The sequence below is a fragment of the Myiozetetes cayanensis genome, unplaced genomic scaffold (assembly GCF_022539395.1).
Source record: "Myiozetetes cayanensis isolate MyiCay16 unplaced genomic scaffold, myiCay2020 scf10, whole genome shotgun sequence".
NCBI lineage: Eukaryota > Metazoa > Chordata > Aves > Passeriformes > Tyrannidae > Myiozetetes > Myiozetetes cayanensis.
Window position 1 is genome coordinate 8,259,319 of NW_026086605.1, and position 20,799 is coordinate 8,280,117.

At 38.7% G+C, this 20,799-nt stretch overlaps 1 protein-coding gene across 1 annotated transcript; it reads right to left on the reverse strand.

Annotated features, from left to right (window-relative positions):
• Window positions 1-2,895: 2,895 nt before the first annotated feature.
• TDRD1 (tudor domain containing 1) lies at window positions 2,896-19,522 on the reverse strand. Its single transcript, XM_050339384.1, has 20 exons — window positions 19,466-19,522; window positions 19,133-19,280; window positions 18,635-18,740; window positions 17,468-17,507; window positions 16,485-16,533; window positions 14,883-14,966; window positions 14,378-14,554; window positions 13,056-13,163; window positions 12,396-12,566; window positions 10,756-11,004; window positions 10,027-10,149; window positions 8,721-8,831; window positions 8,358-8,528; window positions 7,484-7,729; window positions 6,857-6,973; window positions 6,525-6,635; window positions 5,243-5,410; window positions 4,672-4,893; window positions 4,453-4,499; window positions 2,896-2,988 (listed from the first exon to the last, which is right to left on the reverse strand). Exons 1-20 carry the CDS (start codon window positions 19,520-19,522, stop codon window positions 2,896-2,898), a joined length of 2,598 nt encoding a protein of 865 aa, XP_050195341.1.
• Window positions 19,523-20,799: the final 1,277 nt, after the last annotated feature.

The window sequence follows — 20,799 nt, forward strand, 5'->3', positions numbered from 1 at the left end:
TGCGCTTTACCTTTTCTCTGCAGACGCCACACAGCTCCAGTACACCTGCGGAACTTACCAAGAGCCTCCTCCCCTCTTGAATTTATACCGTGCTCAGCTGTGACGGCCTCTCCTCCCCATCCATCACATCCTGCCACCTACAACCTCGAATTGGGGCGGGGGAAGCAGCACCAGGAACACCCACCTTGCCGTAGGTTACATTTAAGAGCAACACTGGGGTGTGCGCTCATTTGCACGGACTTTGCGCAAGTGAAAATGTCAGCGCTCCAGCAGGCCTGGCAGCAGCACCAGTACACCAACAGCTCCGGGTTACTCTGCCCCCCTAACAGCTGTAAAGTAGCTTCATGAAGGATTCAACTTCTTTTACTTTGGGAATGTTCTTCCTAATGCTTGTGGTTCCACAGAAAATGCTGTACCGGTGAGTAAAAGTGCCATGTTCACACCTACTACACCTGGAGGAATGACGTAGGGGGGCTGTTTCAAAAATGTGTTGTTGCTGGGGGTTGATTTTGTTTTGTTTGGCTCTTTTGTGGGTTTTTTTGGTGTTTTTTTGTGTAATTGGGGGATGTTTTGTTCTGTAACTGAAGCTGTGCAACTGCAGGAGCAGGAAAAAAACCCTCTATAAGTCAGTATTTTTTGAAAAGCGATAACTTCATATGCTTTGGAGTTACAAATAGCTACATTTTTTAGGAATAAAGTGGAATTTACATAATAAGATTATTCCACAAACAGAAGCTGTTCCTAGATCAGCTTTCCTTATCCTGCTTTTCACTTCTGTTCTCTGCCAGGACACGTGGTGCCGCTCACACTCATGCTGTAACGAGTCCCTACCCCTGAAAGCAGAGCAATGCAAGAATTCCCCAACAAGAACAGGATACAAGCCAAGCTGGGTGTGCAGCACCCGGGCCCTGCCCAGCTGTTCCCTGGCCTGCACAGCTCTGACTCGGAGTTTAAGGATACATAGCTGGGGTAGATCCCACAATAAAAGCCAAGGAAGAAAGCATCACCGAAGCAATTAATTTAAAATACAGGATGGTCCAGCTTTGGACAAAACATTTCTGCCTTACGTGACAGGGTTACCACACCACAGCTGATAAAACAACTCTAGCAACTCTAAAACATTAAGGGGACCACTGTTTTTGTACTTTCAGCCCTTCCTGACTAGCTCAATTTAAGAGATTACTTGATCTAAATCAAACCCTAGCTGTTAACTGGAATTTCTTTTTAGTGGGTAATGCATTTCTCAGGTTACAGAAGCCTGGCTGGAGATACCAAACAGGGTCTGGCATAGGCTGGGCAGGTGCTGAATCCCACTGAGTCCTCCGTGACCAATCCCAAGGGTTGGCTGTGCTGCAGGCAGGAGCAGATGACCACTTTGATGCACACAGAGTAAGCAAAGCTCTTGTAAATAAAATAGTACCTTCAGAAAAAGCAAAGATATCTTTAGGAGGGGAGATGATGTCACTGACTTGTAGAGTTTGAAAGCAAGTCCTCAGGAGCTCAAGCCTCCAGCCAGCACTGCACTGCCTAAACCAGCACCTGACACGTGCCAGCACTGGTGACTGCACAAGACTGAGCACTTTTAGTCAAAGAAGAGTTTGCACCTCAGGTTTGTTTTCTAACCCGAGTAGGACAAGCAGGTTTACTTTTCCTCTCTCCTCCTTATAGAATACAAAGTGACTGCTTTTGACTATTGCAGTGGAACTCCTCTTCTGAAATGCAGTGACTGTTAATGGTTTGCTAAGAGAGGGAGCATGTGGGCCAGCGAAAAAGAGGGATGAGAGGACTAAAGCCTCATGGAGTTGCTTTGCACGTGGGCAAAGCATAGAGTTGCTTTGCATGCTTGTGCAAGTTTGTCCCAGGGAGTCAAAGAACACTTGACACAGCCACAATTTTGGCTCCGAACAATACGATGCAACAAAAACTAAGAGGCAGGGAAAAAAAATCTGAGGCTGTTTAAGGGTAATAAAACATTAACTCAAACAGAAGATATTTCACTTGCACAAGCAGCTTAATCTCAAGATTCGTCCAATTTGCACAAAGCCCAAGCTTAAAATACACACTTCAAAGGCTGACTGCAGTTTCATGAGCAAATGTTTATTAGTTCCATGAACAGTAATGTGACATTCCTAGATTAGTCAGAAAGGACAACCAGGTACTCAACTACAGAAATACTGAACATCTGTTAATAATCTGACTCAGTATTTTTTGTCATCTCCCAGAATGGGGCTTTTCAGTTATGATGTGAAAACTTGATAGGGTAGAAATCCTGATGATGTAGCTACACACAAAACAACTCTAATACAATTCACTTCAAAACAATATTCACAGATAAATAATATATAGCATAAGTGTAAATAAATAACAGTGCACGTTAAAGTGTTTACTGTTTCTAACTACCTGTATGCAGTCCAAGACAACATTCAACCTTTAATGATACTGAAACCAAGTTTATAAAGAACAATTCTCTGTCTAACTTGAGACCAGAAATAAGACTGAAAGAAGAGTAATCAAGGCTAGATACAAGTAACATTAATGGTACAAAAATTATGTAAGCTTTATGATTACAGTAATTTCCAATGCAAGTTTACAAAATAGACTTACAGTATAGTGGCCATTTCAAAAACTTCTGTGCATTCAACAAGAAAATAAAAGCTAGAACTTTAGCAGGACATGGTGGAATAAAACAAAAATAGAACGGAATTTTTAGCTTGCCACTTTGCAATTCTTCAAGTTACATACTTATGTCACAATAACAACCCAAGCATACAGATAAGTACAGGTACTTAACAGAATCTCTACGAAGTGGCTCTCATTTTTTTAAGCTGGAGGATACTCTTGCTCTTCCAAAAAAAGAACTGGTTACATATAAATGAATTGGTTCCTGTCAGAGACTTAAGACTTCAACAGATTTTTCATTTCTGTGAATCCATCTGGATTCCCGTACTTGTTTAAAAGGAAGAGCAGGATCTGTTCATGCTTTTTAAGCTGTGGAATAAGCAGAAAGAATTACAGATAAACAATTTTTTTTAATTGCTGTTTTCAGATCATAGTAGATCCTAACACTACTAACTCAGCACAGACCCATATTGGTTCCTTTCTGTTGTAAAGTCTTCTGGAAGGGGAAAAATCCAGCAGAATTTTAGCTGACTTCCCTGACCATGTGTTCCTTACCCCACTTTTTTTTTTTTTTTTTGTGCTGAAGCAGCTTCCTCAAACCTAATTGATTAAATACTCAAATCAGGACTGAGATCACGATCTTAAATCTGGTTATTCACACATGTCTATTTTCTTATGTTTTCAGTTATATTGTGATCATCTGTCTTCTCTTCACCTCTCATGAGACTTTGAGCCAAACCAGGAAGGAAGGGCAACAGAAAATGATCAAACTGAAGTCAGAAAACGTATTATCTAGATCAAACTGGAAGATCAAGGAGACACAGAGGGGGAATAGAAAAGGAGTCTCAACAGCCTGCAGTGGGACAGAGAAATCAGCCACACCGAGGACCATTACTGCCTTTCTGCCACTCAACTCCCAGTGACGACCTTGCTCTGAAGCGGTGAGGGTCTTAATGAGCTTGAACAGAAATGTTCTTTTCCCACCTCCAAAATACCATTTTTGCTTTTCACCTTGCTGCCTGTGGCTGGGGGGAAGACAGGAGAGTTTGAAACACCCTTGAAAGGAGTTTCTGTCTTTAAAATTAAGTTTGCTTATTCCTCTGACAAAGAACATCACTTCGACAAAGGCTGATGCATCTTTTCTGGTGTACTTTTTTTACACTTCAGATCAAGTTCTAAACTTCTAATAAATAGCCTAAATTAAAATAGCGAAGGAGAAAGCTTAAAACCAGAAAGCCTTCCAAAATTATGGGAATATGCCATATCTGTAAGACATTTCAATTTTTTCTAAAAGGAGAAAAAAATAATCTTGCAACTGGCAAATCCTGTTACAAATTCCAGTCCTCTGCTGCACTCAGATTCTCAGCCTAGCTCCATGACTGAAACTGTGGCACATATTAATCTCTATCTGAAATACACAGTGTAAGAATTTTCTTACATATGCAACTGTCTGCCAAGTTGGGTACACAGCAAAGCACAGCCATGTTACTGAAAAAAATCCAGCCTTTGTCCAAATGACACTGTTGATGCAAAACACAACTACCTTTAGACAACAAAGTAACACTCCTGAGATTTCACACTCTAGAAAAGTAAAGTAAGAGCTCTATGGGGAGCTAAGTGCAGACTAATGATGTCTGTGTGATCTGTACACTATCCTCCCTTAGCCTCAGGGTGCTTTAATTATTACCACCTATAGAAAACTGAGAAAAAGTGTTGGGATACACTGGAAGTGTTCCAGTTAGCTGTTGTCTCCCTACTCCCATTTGCTTCCCCACACAGGGTTTCTTTTAAAGTCTGGAAACATAAGAAAGTATTGCTTGGATCGGATCTTACTTGCTCTTTCAGTTCTGTGCAGCAGCATTTGGTCTCACCTCTACTACCTACAAAAAAACCAAGCAAAGTGAATGAGTAAAATACACGTGGACACTGCTTCCCAAATTAAGAGGTGACAAGTGGAATTCAAGATTTTTAGAAGGAAGTCACTCAGACACCCGATGTATTTACAAGATCTTCAAAATAAGTAAATGGAAGTAGTTAAGCGAGAGAATGTACCTTGCCGTTCACTGTGTGAGTATTCAGCACTGCAGGATTTGACCAAACCTTGATTTACAAGTTTGTCAGCTACATTCAGACCACCATTTTCACAGCGTTTCTCTACCGTTACCAACTTGACATCTCCGTTAATCCCTTTCACTGTAATTGCGACGTATTGCTTCAGTACCATTTCTTTCAACTTGTTAAGCATTAGTGGAGACCACTCAACTTTCTCTATTCCTGCAAAAAAAGCGGAAAAAAAAAAAAAGAAAAAGACAATCCATTTTGTCATATAAGTAATTCCTTTATGATAGGACTTGAATCTTACATGCATGTTTTTGAAAATATGATGCTAAATTTTCCAAGTCTAAATAGCTTAAATTCTACAGATAATGAACAAAAAGCATGCTTTCTAAAACAGCTTTTGCAGTGTTAACCACTTTACTATTTCAGTGGATTGTGATGTCGTTTACCAGTATTAAGGAATGACCTCTACCACCAGAACAGGTACAGATTTCTAATGTTCAAGAAAACAAGTCAGGGTTTTTTGGGGTGTTTTTGTTTTGCTTATTTTTGGGACCTTTTTTACCTGCAAGTGAACATGTAATTGTCTGAAAAGGCAGCTTTAAAAAGGAATCAGTGATTGGCAGCACCTTTGAAAGTGGTAAAGTTTCTGTGTTCCCATAGTCTGCATACAGCACTTTCACTGCAGACTGGGAAGCTTCTAGAACAAGAGCTCTGTACCACCGGCCATTACCTGAAAAGATTGGGACAAGAATAGTCACATGTGAAATATCTTAAAAACACAATTTCTTCCAAGAACAAGAATCTATAGAGTTTTACAGGAATTTTTAAACCCTCTGGCATATATAAAAGGCCACTTGACAAGAAGCAGGCTCATAAAACAAGGGAATAATTTCTCACTGCTGTATTCATAAAGATGTTGCTTTGAGAATTTTGCTCAACTTGTACAGGTACGATTTTTACTACAATACTCTTTTAAGGATGTCTGCAGACTCTGTTTCTAACTCCTTACCTTTGTTCTCCAACACATACTCCCTCTCAAAACATAACTAAAATAAAAAACTTAAAAAAATCTTTTTTCCTCACTTATATTGAAGGGCAACAAGCAGTAACATCAACAACTCATCATCAGAAGTTAAAGACAGCTGTCAAACACTTAGGTATACTTTGTACTCCTGTATTCTTGCATTTTTTTAAAATTCATCTATCTTGTTTTCCATGAGCTGTTACCTGATCTAGCACCCAAGTTAATTTTCAGCACTTGCCAGATTGCCTGTAACAAGCCACATGCAATCAACATTTACTTGAATCAACACCAGTTGTTTGTTTTTTTTAAACAGTGAGCTAAGGTACCAGGAGAGTATCCCCTCTTCTGAAAGGAGGATTTATTATTCTAAATAATAAATCAAAATTCTCTCACTGGTAAGAATATTTCTGACTTAAGAGGTCACTAAGCCTGGACAACTTATAAGGCTAACAAGGCTGATCATAACCAGCGTCATTGCCCCACGCTCACACAAAGCAACAATGAAAAACCACTCAGGCACCCACAAACCAGAAGTGGGTCTGCAATTGCCTCTGCCATGACTTTCATGCCAATCTAAATAGTAAGTAGCTTTCTTCCCACTTAAAGCTCCATACATTTTGCTGGGCACAACCTATTCCTCATTTTCTCTCCCTGACTGTCAGGCAGTTTCTTTGCCCTAAAGATGCAGCCAGACGATCCTTTGTAACAGCATTAAGAGATCTGTAAGCACTTTCAAATCAGTGTTTTTCCTCCCTCTAAAGCAAAAATGAAAGCTGTGTTTTACCCTGGTCAAGGAAATACAAACAAACAATCGTCTCACCTGAAAACTGGGCACAACAAGCTTCACCCAGTTTTGGTCGGAAGGGCTCTTTCTTACAAGATTTGCAATAGGCTCCTAGTGCAGTCAGCTCCTTATACTCCCTCCTTTGAACTACAGAGAAAAAACATTTGGTAGTTAACTATATTTGGGTACAATGAAGAGCATACTTCAGTTTTATGCTCCCCTGCTCCCACCTTTGGCATATTTTATATTTTCCTATTCTCAGAGGTAAATTTCCACATGGTCCAGCTCACTACAGGCATTCATTTTATTAACTAGGTTTCAACAGTGTCTTCTTACTGGTATTAGGAACAGGGAACACTTTTTCTTACCTTCATTTAGAACTGGTACAGCGTAGAACAAGTCTGGGCTTACAATTTCTGTTACAAAGACAGTTATGGTTTCACCTACAGCCAATTTAAATGACTTCCAGTGCCCAAGTGAGGTTACTAATAGAAATTGTAAGAAAATGAAGCGTTACCACTGTCCTCCATGCATATACATATTATAAGTAACTGTTAACTTTATTTGATATTTATAACATCTTTTTGAATTTCAAAGACAACTACATGTCTTCCCTTCAGGAAGACAAATCTAAACCAAGATAACTGATGCTTAATTTGCTGTTCATAAACTACTGGCATATAAAAATAGCTAAAGTTAAAAAAAACCAAACAAACTCAGAAAAGATATTGGAAAATAAACATGAGAAAAGTATCAGTCATAGAAAATTTCTCTCAAAGAGTCAAACAGCATTCATTTAAGATAAACACAAATTTTTATCTTTTCTCTTTTTGTCTGTAATGCCACCTGCAGGGCAGCTTGTGTTCAACTGTAAAAACTGACAATACAACGCAAACTGTGCATGTCTGCTATTGATATCAACTACAGTGAAACAACAAGATCACAGTCAAAACCTTGAATACTGAAAATCTAAAAGTTAACATTCCTTTAATTACCTTTTTGTTCAACAGACTTGTTTGGAAAGTTATTTTTATCTTGTAGAACTTCCTTTACAGCCAAATTTTCAGAAGTTAGTATGTCATTGATCACTTTTGGACAATGTGTGGAATTGTCTGTAAGCACTACACCTGCCCCATCTTTGGACAGGGAAGTTACTGTGGCTTGAAGCTCTAGCCCAGAAGTGCACATATGAAATCTTATTGTAGCTTCTTGATTCCATTTGTTATTACAAGGCTTTATACCTAGGAAGTAAAATAACTGTTAAAATATCTCCATTTAGTAAGGCTGACTTTGTTCAACATTATAATTTCCTTTAGAAAAACCTTTTCAAAAGACACTTTAATGAAATGTGAGTTTGAGCTTTTTCCTGTTTCCACATTTTTCATTTTTAAACCATGTAGCCCACATTAGAAAGAAAGGACAACTCTGCGGAATTTTGAGTGATTTGCTGTGGAAAGGGAATTTGCGTAAGATTGAGAAACAGAAATATGGTACCAAATTCTACAGGAATCAAATGAAACATCCCATTTCAGAGAACTGAAAGGCCAACTTGCTTCATTAAAACAGATTAGCTCCTTTGTCTGCAAAAATTTCGAGAAATAAAGCTGCACAAAAGCACATTGACTTGTGTTCCAAGGCAGCAACCAAAAGCCAGTAAGCACTACAGACAAAGCAGAACTAAACAAGTTCCCTTTGACCAGCAAATCAGTAAATGAAGTCCATGCAGATCACTCCACAGCACTGGCAGGAGCTCAGGGAAGAGAGAACAAACCCCAAAAGAACAAAATTCTGCACAGTATTTGCTTCCCCCACAGCAGCAAGTCTCTAAATGCAAGAGCACTTGTAAGAGAAAGAATCCCTAAGACACACCTGAGAGCCAGCATTTAATTGCTTGAAATGGAAGTTTTAGGAATGATGGTGAGATCTTCCGTATTTTATCCAGTGGTACTTCCTCAACATTTCCATAGTCCACAAAGCTCACTTGAACGCTTCCACCTTTAGTGATGTTTTGCACCACAGCACGGTACCAGTTACCATCTTCTAATTTTAAAAGAAGTTTTTTAAAAAAATAAATTAATAATTACTTTGCACATTTGCTAAGTCTGCCAGCTTTCATTTTGCAGTAAGTAAATCCAGTTCTTTGCTATCCTCTGTACAGTGCAAACTATCAGCTAATTTTTTTTTCTTTATGTTCACCCTGTAAAACCAAATATATTTCAGTCTGTTACTTGCCAGAGAAAAAAGCACAGCAAGGTTCTCCAATCTCAGGCTCGAAAACATCTGGTGGAGTTTTCTGACAGTATTCAGACATGGATTTGTTAAGTGAGTTTAGAGCAAGTAATTCTGAAAATCAGAAAGAAAAAAAAAGATGAGATCAACTAAATAAGCTGACTTGAACTTTATCAATACTGTCCACTCTATAGCTTACTTGTAAAACATTTCAGGGGAGACTTCTGTGAATTTTAAAATTTCATAAAAAGAAGAAATGACAACACTGTTGACACCAAATTAACTATTTAACTCACTACACAGGCTTATTAGCAGGAAACCGTCAGGCAGCTGATATTTCCTGACATATAATGACCAGTAATTCTTCCTGTTAACCAAAAAATCCCCACACTTTCCTGTAAAATCTAAAGTATATTTTACAGTCATATAACACCATGGAAACTACCTTGTTTGGCCAGTGCATATGACAAGTTATGGGATCTTACCCTAAACATTCATTTTTTTATACTGAGACCTTCAGCCTGCTCTATACACATCACTTTTAGGGAGGATTTTGGTCATTTGACATCTATAAGCCATGAGAAATTTATACTATCCCTAGATAAGTCAAAAAATAAACATCTGTCACTTTTCAAGATCTGCCCCATGTTTTTTGTTTGGATGCCTTTAGCTTCCACTTCAGCACTGACTTTTGTCATGTTCTTTTTCTAGCAGGTTAAAAAGCCTTTATAGAGACTCCTGATAGAGAGCCAAGACTTTTTTTTTTTTTTTTAAATTAGAAGAGAGTGCTAGAGAACATCTCTGGTAAATATTGTTTGGGCACAGGGAAAACGTCTCTTATTTACAGAATCACAGAATCATCAGGGCTGGAAGAGAGCTTCAAGATTATCTGAGTCCAACTATCAACACAGCACTGCCATAATCACCCCTACACCACATCCCCAAGCGCCACATTCAGACGCCTCTTGAACATTTCCAGAGACAATGACTCCACCACCTCTTGGGCAACTTATTCCAATGCCTGACCACTCTTCCTGTGAAAAAAAAATTTTAGATATCCTTTGGCTAGTTATGGTAGCTCTTTCCACTCTCCTCTACATTCTTAGATTAAGTTTTATTCAACTGCTTACCTTCACCCCTTTCAGATTTCAATCTGGAGTCACTACATACCATGATCCAATTTCTTTGTAACTCCACTTTTATTCTTAGATAAAAAACAAGCTCACTTGAAACAGTAATTCATTACAACTGTAATAAATGACAAATCAGGAGGCAAAGAAACTAGAAGAAAAAAGGTGAGTAAACTTACCATGGGTATTTGAAATGTGACAGTAGAATTCTCCAGGACTGTACACTGTACACACTCTGACACTGACTGTTTGCTTAAGAGTTAATTTAAGCCATTTGCATGTTCTTTTGTTCATTGTGTCCTCTAGAGAAGACAAGAGAAAAGGAGAGGATGAAAAGATATTTTTACAGGAAAAAAAATTATACATCTTGAATGTTCATTCATATCCTTGAAGGTCTTATTATAAATAGTCTGACAAACTATTTATAGTGAGAGCTTTTTTTGGAGAGTATAATCAAGTAAGAGGAACATGCCAGTTGCTTAATGTATTTATGTAACATTCCTTACCCTTCTGAACAAAGCCTTCTGAACAAGAATTGTGTCGTGGCCACAAAGTATCTAGTGAGGAAGACCAAAATGAAGGGATTTTAACACAGACTTGACAAAAAGACTTCCCTCCAAGTTTTCAGTACCAATGGAGCAGGAGGGAACCTATACATTTACCAGACACATGATGGAAAAGAAGGATTAAACATGCTTCATATGAGAGAAGCTAGGAATCTTCCCCCAGATTTCAAAGAAATCCAGTATAACTTTTGCAAACTTGCCATGGCTAAACTTCGGAGCTGTGAAGGCTACACTTCATCAGCCAGACTAGAAAGCTCTGATGAGCAAAGAGATTGCATTCTCTGTACCCACTCCAGTGGGAGATTACATAATGCCAGCTCAGCAGGACATGCTCATACTCACCATTTTCTTGCTTAACATCACTCATTGTGACTGCTGGTAAGGCCACCCTTGAGTCCTCAGCTGCACAGCCTTCCTCTATGAGAAGCCTCGATATATTTATCGCCGGAGTAACTGATGCGTTCACAAGCTCCACCACATAAGTAGAACCCTCTTTATCCACTACTTTTACTGTGAACACTTTGTCTTTCACCATTTTTTTCATAAAAGAGGTACCTTCTGAGGTCCATGTTCCCAGTGGTGGCCTTACACCTAAAAAGTGAGGCAGTATGGAAAGGTTCTGAGGTCAGTCCAAGTCTCACCAATGTGTGGAAAGGCACAACACGGCTGTGTAAAGCAGCAGATACACCAGGTAACTCACCCTTACTCCTCATGCTCGTAACAAGATTCCAGTTATTTAGATTCTGAACTTTCAATTAATTTGGTTTAATAAAAATCTGACAAAGATCATGTACAACTAGCTAATTACACAAACACAAGCATAAATTCAGATTCAGTGTTTCCTTAGTATGAATGTCTAAGTGTCAGTCTCTGGATCTCATGAATGCAACCTATAGTTCTGGACAACAACCATCTCTCAGGCAACGTGTCTGCTACTATAAGCTTGTTCCTCTTGAATGTTTACCCTTTATGCTATTAAATTTATTTCTAAAATGCAAGTTATAACCACAACTTTTATAGTAATAGATTGGAAGGAGTTGCCTTCCAGAAAGATATATTTCATTCAGCAGTAATCCTTGACTCTAAACAGGAAACACCTTGTCTGATCACTTTTCTGTGTGTCCACATTGTGTTTCAGGCCTTTCTTAGTGTTAGAACACTCATTTTCAGCTACAGATACCATAATTTGCTGTGGAAAAGTGGTTTCTTTAGGTCACATTCCACATGCCTTGGTTCTGTCTCCGCATACAAACAAAGCATTGTTTCATGTTTTCTTCCAAATTAGGAAGGTAGAATGCTGTGCTGAACCTCACCTCTGACAAGCATATTGAATACCAAGTATTGTAAAAAGGATACACATCAAGTATTCTAAAGGAAGGCTACTGAAGAGAAGGGGTGGGCTGTCTTGCATAGTGATGGGAACAAAGAAAGCAAGCAATTTCCAACGGCAAGTTAAACAAGTGTGTCAAAAACACAGACTATGATCCTGGCTTGAGACAGAAAGGTGAACTAGGAACTGTCAGTGCCCTTTCCAACTTCACAGATTCCACAAGTCTGTGGTTAGGAACCTACCAGTACTTTCACTAGATTTGCCATAGGGGAGGGGGACCCGTACAGCTCTGAATGTTGAGATATAAAATGAAATCTACCTTCCCCTGCAGTATTAGAACCACAACAGATTTAAGAATTCCACAAATCCGGTAAATTACTGATTGTGCTTAGAACAAAAGCATATGCAAAATCTAACAGCCATGCTCATATAACAGTTTTCCTGACACACAACTGCAAGTCACCAGGTACATTATAGAGATTTGTCACATTTTGTAGATGTGCCACCACAGTTAAGAATTCTGGAAATAATGCCTACCGTCACCTCCATCCTTCCCCACATTTCCATGTAAGGTACTACAGGTGTGATGACTACGTAATCCCACTTGTTTTGCCTCTATGCAGTTTGAAACACCTTGTAATTTTTTTCATACCTGCCAAGGAACACCTTATGGCTTGAGCTGGCAAGTTCATTAACGCTGGAATCACAGGACGAAGTTTTGTCAGTGGAACACAGTCAGAATTACCATAATCCACATAGTCCACCAAAACACTATCTTCAGAAGCATAAGCTGTGACAGTAGCACGATACCAAAGATTGTCTTCTGGAAAGCAAGATACAGATGTTCGTTGTATTCACTTGTAAATTCTGAGAACAGAATGATTTTTTTTTTGACAGACCAATATAAAAATATGTGTCTCAGTACAATTCAGGACTACCAGGTCTTGGCTAAATAACATTTTGAGACACAGCCTATTAGAGCAGCATCGTTACATACAATCCCACTTCTTCTGTCCCTTTTGTGAGGTCTGAAATTTCAAGTATACATTTATTTCTAGCCCTGGGGAAATTCCTTCCTGACTTCATAAACAGCTATTTTAAATAATCTAAATCCAGTGTTAAGAGTTTCCTCAATGAAGGGACATTCTTAAGTAAGTATTTTATAAATATCATTTCTTCAATCATTACCAAGCATTATCCACAGCTGAAAACCAGACAGAAATAAAATAAACTCTATGTGAAACATTTCTAAACATAATTACAGAATGTAATTTTTAAGTAACATAAATTAATATTTTCACTCTGTTTTTACCTGTGAACTGGGCACAGCATACATTTCCAGCAGCAGGATGGAAAGATGGATTACTGGGAAATTTGCCACAATATTCGTTAAGAGATACTTCAAGTCCAGCAAGTTGACCTGATGTTAAAATATATAAATTCTGGAACATAGCCTGTCTTGCAGTTATTACAAAAACACACAAACAGTAAGCTCAAAGCCTGGAAGAACATCTTGTAGTCTAATGGAGATTATTTAAAAAGTTTAACATAACAGCAAAATAGTGATGAGACTAGAACTCTTCAATCAGTAAGATCAAAGAGGGCCCTCAGGTGAGTCTGAGGAATCAGCAGTAAAGAGAAGGGATAGGGAAAACCAGTGATGGACCTTTTGAACAGAAGAACAAAACTGAAGCCAGTGGAAATTGAAAGCAAGTTAGTGAAGGTGAGCCAGAAAGAAACAAGGAAGGCAGCTCTTCAAACAACAGGCAGATGATGGGGCAGGTCACTTCTTGCTGAAGGACACGCTATGCTATTGGACGCCCAGAATTAAAAGGCTGCATATGTACACAAAAGAAAAATCCACTGCAGGAGATACAGATCACATCCAGCTCCAAAGCCATTTTAGCTGAAAAAAGCCCACTGGCTCAGTCAGCACTGGGAGAGGGACACATCTCACCAACTTATTCTGCTCTTCGTTCTCCCCCAGACATCTGTTTATGGGCATTGTGGAAGATGCCCCTGAAGGCCCTGCAGCCTCACGCTCTGGCCCCTACAGTGTCACCTACAGTCTTATGTTTTACTCTGTCAGGAAGCACCAAAGCAGTATTACCTGGCCTCCTCATACTCAGATATTTCCTCAGATATCATACTCAGGTATTCTCCTCATACTACATAACAAAGATGTTCAGTCCACACACCCTGTCTTTAAGGAAACACTTCCCTCCAATGTTAAAGGGAGTAACAAGGTATTATAGGAATAAACAAAGTAATTACAAACTCAGAACGCATTTCTAGAACACCTGAGTAAACACATTTAACACTAAATATCTGTGATACAAATTGACTTCAGATTGCTAAAATCCAAGCCATATCACCTTTGTACTTTGCACTACTCAGACTGCCCACAAATTAACAGAACAGTGGTTACTAAGTGATATTAACAGCCAACACTGCCAAAAACCATCCTCTGCAACACCATGGCTCTTAACTGACTGAAGCATAGCCTAAAGCTGCAGGGAATCGCTATTTCAGGTCAAACTACAACACCAGCAACACCTCCCTCCGGCCACTCTCTAACAAAGAAAAAAATGCCACACCAGGCGTCCTACATCCTGTTTCCAACACATCACTTACGGGCACTGTCCAGCTGCTGACAGAAAAAGGTGCCTGGATTTTGTATGTGGGAAACCACACCAAAAAACTGGTCTCCGATGCTTAAAGAAACACACTTTGGAATTGAATTAGCACAGTGGAGAGAGTCTTCATCTTCAGGTATTTTCTTTTCGCTTCCCTTTGAATGGTTTTCTGACACTGTACATAGAAAAGAAAAAAAGTTGCTGATCAAAAGCTAGATGACTTTGAAAATATAAACATGCTGAAACAGTTTATTCTTTTCGCTGACACTCTGGACTTTGAAGGCTCCTGTCTCCTAATTCACAAAAATTGATGCAAATGTAATAATCACTAAACAAATATTTTATACTTTTAAGAAGTGTGTGAGCTATTGTCACTAGTGACCTGAAGGAAGCTTCACCAGCCAATATTTTTAAGTATGAGGGGATGATGCTGAACAGCTAGACTATCACGCAACATGGGAGGACCTAAAATTCCCCAAGTTTTGTTCGATTTGCTTGCTTACCTCCTGGAGAAACTTCTCCGTTGGCATCACTGTCTGGAATTAAATGAGACTTCATTTCTAAGGGAACCTTATTTAGGCAGTCACCTAAAATACAGATGTAAGAAAAAGTGATTTACCATATAAGACAGCCATCAGTTAGTTTTATTTCAGAGCCCTGCTCTGAGCCTGACCTTTATCCCCTGTATCCCTATCACGAGGTGAGCATGTTTGACTTATTTGTTCAACACTTAATATGTTTAAAATGCAAAATAAAAGTAATGTCAGAGTAGCTCAGCTACTTGAGTTTTCTGATCACATTCACAGCTCCAAGACTGTTTGACTAAATAAAATAAGCAAAGCAGTAACAATCAACATCTACTTGCAGTCACTACTGTTACCTGAGAAACTGATTACAGCTTGTCAGACACGAAGATACATAACTTACCTCAATATTTAAAACACTGAGTATGTAATGAGTTACTAAGATTTATATAGAAATCTTGAGTTTCTTAGCTATTACATACTTTATTTCTGATCCATGAACACAGTATTCCAAGCTTTTAATATCATTATTTTCCAATGAAAACCTGAATGCAGGTGTTTAGGTTTCTTGTAAAGTCATGGGATAAATGTGTGGAACATTTTGAGAATGCAGTGATATTTATGTGATGTTCCCTCCAAAAGGTTGGCAAGTTATATAATGCTTTGCCATCAGTGTGCTGTAAAGCAACCAAATGGAAATATGCCCAGCACAATCCTGAATCAGTTGAATATACATGGGACTCAGCAGAACCATCCTTTCACAGTCTGCAGAGAGTATGACATGGAGAATAAGCTTCCTGCACATGAGGAATTTTAGCAAGCTAAGAGGATCAATCATGACTCCTTCAGAGTTTCTGTGGGCTGCAGATAATGAAATGAATGTGCTCTCAGCACTATATTGTTCTTGCTCTGCAGGCAGAAGAAAACCTAAACAATACAGCCCTCCTAGTAATGACAAAAGGTACACCTTGTGTGTATTGATCTGGTTTGACAACCAGAGCCACCCAGTTGAACTGAAAATCTGAATTCTGACTCCTCAGAGGTCTGGTGCTTGGCTTGTCTCTATCCACCGAGGCTTGCAAAGTTAGACATACAAACACGTTTACAGAGTTCTCCAACTAGATACAGCAACATCCAGTGATTGCACTTTCTTTGGGATACTTTAATGAGCATGTATGAAATACAAAAAAGCTGGTAAAATCCTAGGTGGAACTAGAAAATGATACTTTAATTTTTAAAGAGTTAAAAAAGGATGAGATAAAAAAACAAAACGGTACCGAATTTTCATGCATCTATTAAAACAAAGAAAAAAATGAACAAGATAGTCCAGAACACATTGAATTTACTGCAATTCTACTGGAAAAGTAACCTTACCAAAATTTAAGGTTATTAAGCCTAACAAGGTATTTTGAGTACTGACAGTTTAAAAATACCTCTATATGGAACAAAACAAAACAAGCTGGAGGAGTGACAAAAGGAGAACAAAAGAAAACACCTATCTTTAAGGGTGTTAGGGAGGGGTGTGAACATAAAAGCCTTAATTGTATTGGGTTTTTTCCCCACACACAACCAAGTACTTACCAGAATCTGGAAGAACAACATCTACAGCAAAACTCAACGTCACTTCCTCCTGTAATATATCAACAACAGTTACTGAACAGTGGCCTGGAAAGAATTACAATTAGAACAAGAGGGCTAGAGGACTGTTTGTCCCCTATCCAAGCAACTAAATAATTGAGGCCTTCAGAAATACCACCTTGCATATAAAAGGAAAAGCTGCTGTTGGAATTTGAAGTGCTATCAGTTCAACTAAATTCTTAACTCTCTTCTAAAGAATTAGGAAATTAAAGAGAGAATCCACAGAAGCTATTTAAAACAGGTACAAGTTATGTTTAAACTGGAGTTGTTCAGCTGTAGCTTCAAAGAGTACATGACAAAGGAGTGCTCTGTACAGTGCAAACATGAGGCCAGTTGGAGGCATGCACGTTTATTCCCTTGCACAAATACCATCCCAAGAAACCACGAAGACAGAAAAATCAACTCATGCAGAAGAGTTCATAGGAACACTGCAGGAAATGCTTGGCTCAAAGTAAAATCAAGAGAGGCTTCAAAACATTACAAAGGAGAACTTTAAGTCATCTTTAATTCCTGCCACAGCAAACAAACAACAGCTTATCTGCAGTTGTTACTGTTCAGCACTACATTAAATTTACTTCTCCAATAAACTGTCAAGGCTGCAAGCATCACCTCATGATCTACACAGAAAAGAAGGCACCAGTAGTTTTCTGAAGTGGACATACTACATCTGTTTCCTTCCTATAATTCCTCTAGGAACATCATGCATTTTTAACTTTTTCACAAATGTTTTTTCAAACAAAACCACAGTTGTCTCAGATAGTGCCTCTAAGGGCTCTAGATGTAACACGTTTCTGAATGCTTCCCCCAGTGACTTTTCACTTGAAGCACTGATCTTTCTAAAAAGAGGAACTTGTTCCTTTCCTGCACAGGTTAAATCTCCCTCAGAGCAGATCCACTCCAGACATAGTCAAAATTATATTCCATACCTTAAGATAAACTCCCTCCTTGGTTTTGTTGTTACTTGTACTGTAACCAAAGAAAAAAATGTTAATTCTGAAGAACCCAAAGACTGACAAGTAGCATTAATAATATAGTCTACTTGCAAATAGAAACAAAAGGCTGTGTTCATAATATGTGTTTTTTGTCAACCATTATTCCTTATCCAAGAATGACATGCAGAATGACAAATATGTTAGTTCCCTATTAAGCAACATCTGGCGTGTTTTTCCTGATAAATTGATTTTGATTAAAATTGAGAAATCTTACACTGTTGTGGAGTTCTGCTAACACCTTAATGCCAAGCCAACCTTAAGAACTATAAAACTGGGGAAAAAAAACGTTGCTATTTCAGGAGAATACAAAAGTAATACTCAGATAACATACACCCCAGACTGTCCCCATGTTCCCCCCCACATTCAGTCACTGCAGCAAAACTTGTCCAATTAAAAAATCTCCCTTGGGTATACCTGGCTGCAGATTCACTGAACTGCAATCACCACTCCTTGCTAGAGATTGTCACTTAAAATGCTCAGATCACCCCCTAAGCTGGTCCAAAGCCAGCCAGTCAATCTGTACTGTGTCATAAACTAATGATGCTTACTTTAATTGAAACAGATTAGTGGGTGATCTCTTGAGCATCCAATCCAGCATGTCAAAAAATAATGAGCACCAGAAAATGATTTGGCTGAAACAACTTCTAATTGCAACTGTGCTCATCAAAGATAAATCTCCATGAACTTCACTGACACTACAGCCCCATTCAAAGGGTGCCCCTCAGAGCCTGTTAAATGCAATCCCTTAACTATGACACTGCTGAGAGCAAAATCTGGTTTCTCCTTTCCCTATGTCAACAACAGCACTAACAAAATCATGAGACAAGCTGGTATCCTTACTGCATCCTCACCTGGTAAAATTAATGCTTTTGCTTTAACTCACACTATAACATGCCTTAAGAACTCCAAAAATATCTTTCAAGTAACCCTTCTGAAGCAGCAGAGCTGAGTTTTCTGTCAGGTATAAGATAATGCAGTACTAGCCTAAGAATAAGCAACATATTTTACCATAACAGTGCCTTCCAATGGTCATTTATGCTGTTTTGGGAGGGATATTGTCTTTCTGTGCAGATTATGTGGCAGAACTTTTAACAAACTTACTTCTGTTTAATGGGATCACATACAATCTTATGTGTTGGCCAGTCTTTTCTCTGACAATCTGCAGAGCAATAGTATGTTTGCATACATTGTGAACATCTGAGAGTTCCTGAAGAAAAAAAGACAGAAAAGAGAAGTCTGAGAGAAACATATACTGGAAGGGACAACAGCTGTTAAGATAATTGCTTTACAGAACAGCTCCACTACTATTCTAAGCACCTACAAATAGGTATTTGTATTCACACACAGCTGTCAGACATTACTGCCAAAATGTCCCAAATTACTTCTACATTTAAGAAGGCAAAACCCCCACCACTTTTCATAAGGAGATGCTGTCTTCTGTTTATCAGTTCTGTTACTCCAACTATGTTCTGAATAGTCTCCACTTGTGTTTGAGAGCCAAAAATATACATCCATTTTAAGAAATTTCTGAGCAAACCTGATCTGATTTCACTGACAAATACAGTGCATGTCATTGACTACAGGACAACAGGCACTTACCATACAGACCACAATGATGGCAAGTCCCGCTTTTAGGGGGTGGTACTAACAAACTCAAGAGACTCTCATCACAGGAAACAGAAAAAGCGTTCTTAGAGAAACACTCCAATTTCTTTGGCTTCCCATTAATTGAATTAGAATGTGAGTCCTGTGGAAGAAAAACCCAAAAATATTCTCACTAGAAAAAAGGGTAAAAATATTCTGATACACAAAAATATGAGAACAAAAAGAACTGAAACTTCTGAGTTCTAGAATGAGCCAGATATGCTGACCATTTCTGCTACCCAGAAACGCTCAGAATACTTGGAGCAATTAAAAAGTGAAATAACTCACAGTATTTTCTTCCTCAGCTGCAGCTGCCAAGTCTCCTCTACAAGTTTTGCCCTCCATGGAACTTCCTAGAAGCAGAAGTTTTTGCAAAGGGATATGATTAACACTAATGCACGTCTGTGTTACGGAGTATTTGCAGGAAGGAACAAGGCTCCGGGCTACTCCTACTATTCTGCCAGCACATTTGAGCACATGGAGATGCTAGGAGCATGATACCTCGTTTTCACTCTGATACTAAATTTATTCATAATACAATCAGTGGTATTATTAAAGCAACACTTCAACTGTTCTGTGCTTACCACTCAATATAATGTCCATAATGTCCTCCACCCATGAATTTGCTTCAATTAAAGTTGTTCAGTAGGAAGAAAAAAAAAAATCACATGATTTGTGATAGTGAGAACAGGCAATTTTACAGTAGCTGAAACAGTACAATTTTCCTCATTACTGTTGAAAATGTGGCCTGGTATGTTTATACCTCTGCATAGTATTGTCACATAAGCAAGTATTCAGAAACAAAACCTCTGAAACAGAGATTCTGACTTTCTAGGGAGTGCTTTATAAGCATTGTGGCCTTTCCTGTGAATTTTTTTATCAAACAACTCTTACAAGACATTCAGCTGAGACTGCATACCAGTACACTAGGAACTCTGTTTTTGTAAGCGGGCAACTCGTTCACCCACAAAGAATTTGTTTCAGTTGTAAGCTACACATGCCATTTGGAGCTTGTTCCAGTCTGGCAGGACTATTAGCCCAAGGTCTCCACTGAGCCAACATAAAGCTTATGTGGGCTTTTTTCCCTCCCACCCGTAATCAAGTTAATCTTGTAAACTTTGCCTGAACTCTTGCCTAACATGAATTCAAATTTCATGAATTCTCCAGACCCAAGATGGTTGTATACCAAGCCCTTCCCCCTCCCCAACTTGGAGTAAGAGAATATAGATCAGACAGTACCTCTGATGAGGCAAGAAACATCGCTGAAGGAACTCCAACTCCCACTGTGCATATCTGTGCCAAATTCCCTAGTATTCCAATTATCCTGGGTTTGTTTCCAATTATCTAATGCATTTCAGCCTGCACAGGTTTGGATGATTAGGAGTTAGCTGCATTTATAAGCCATACTCAAACTGATGATGTTCATCAATAATCAAGCATATACACAATAACAAAAGAACAAAGTCAAGATACCTGTGTTAAGCTTCAAAGTCTCTTTTATTGCACTTGTGCTGCAGTTAAAACTTTCTACTGGATTGTTTCTACACTTGTAAAAAATACCGTGCATTGTTTGCTAACAAAATACTGATTTTGGTTAGATAACGAAAAACTCAGACTCAAAA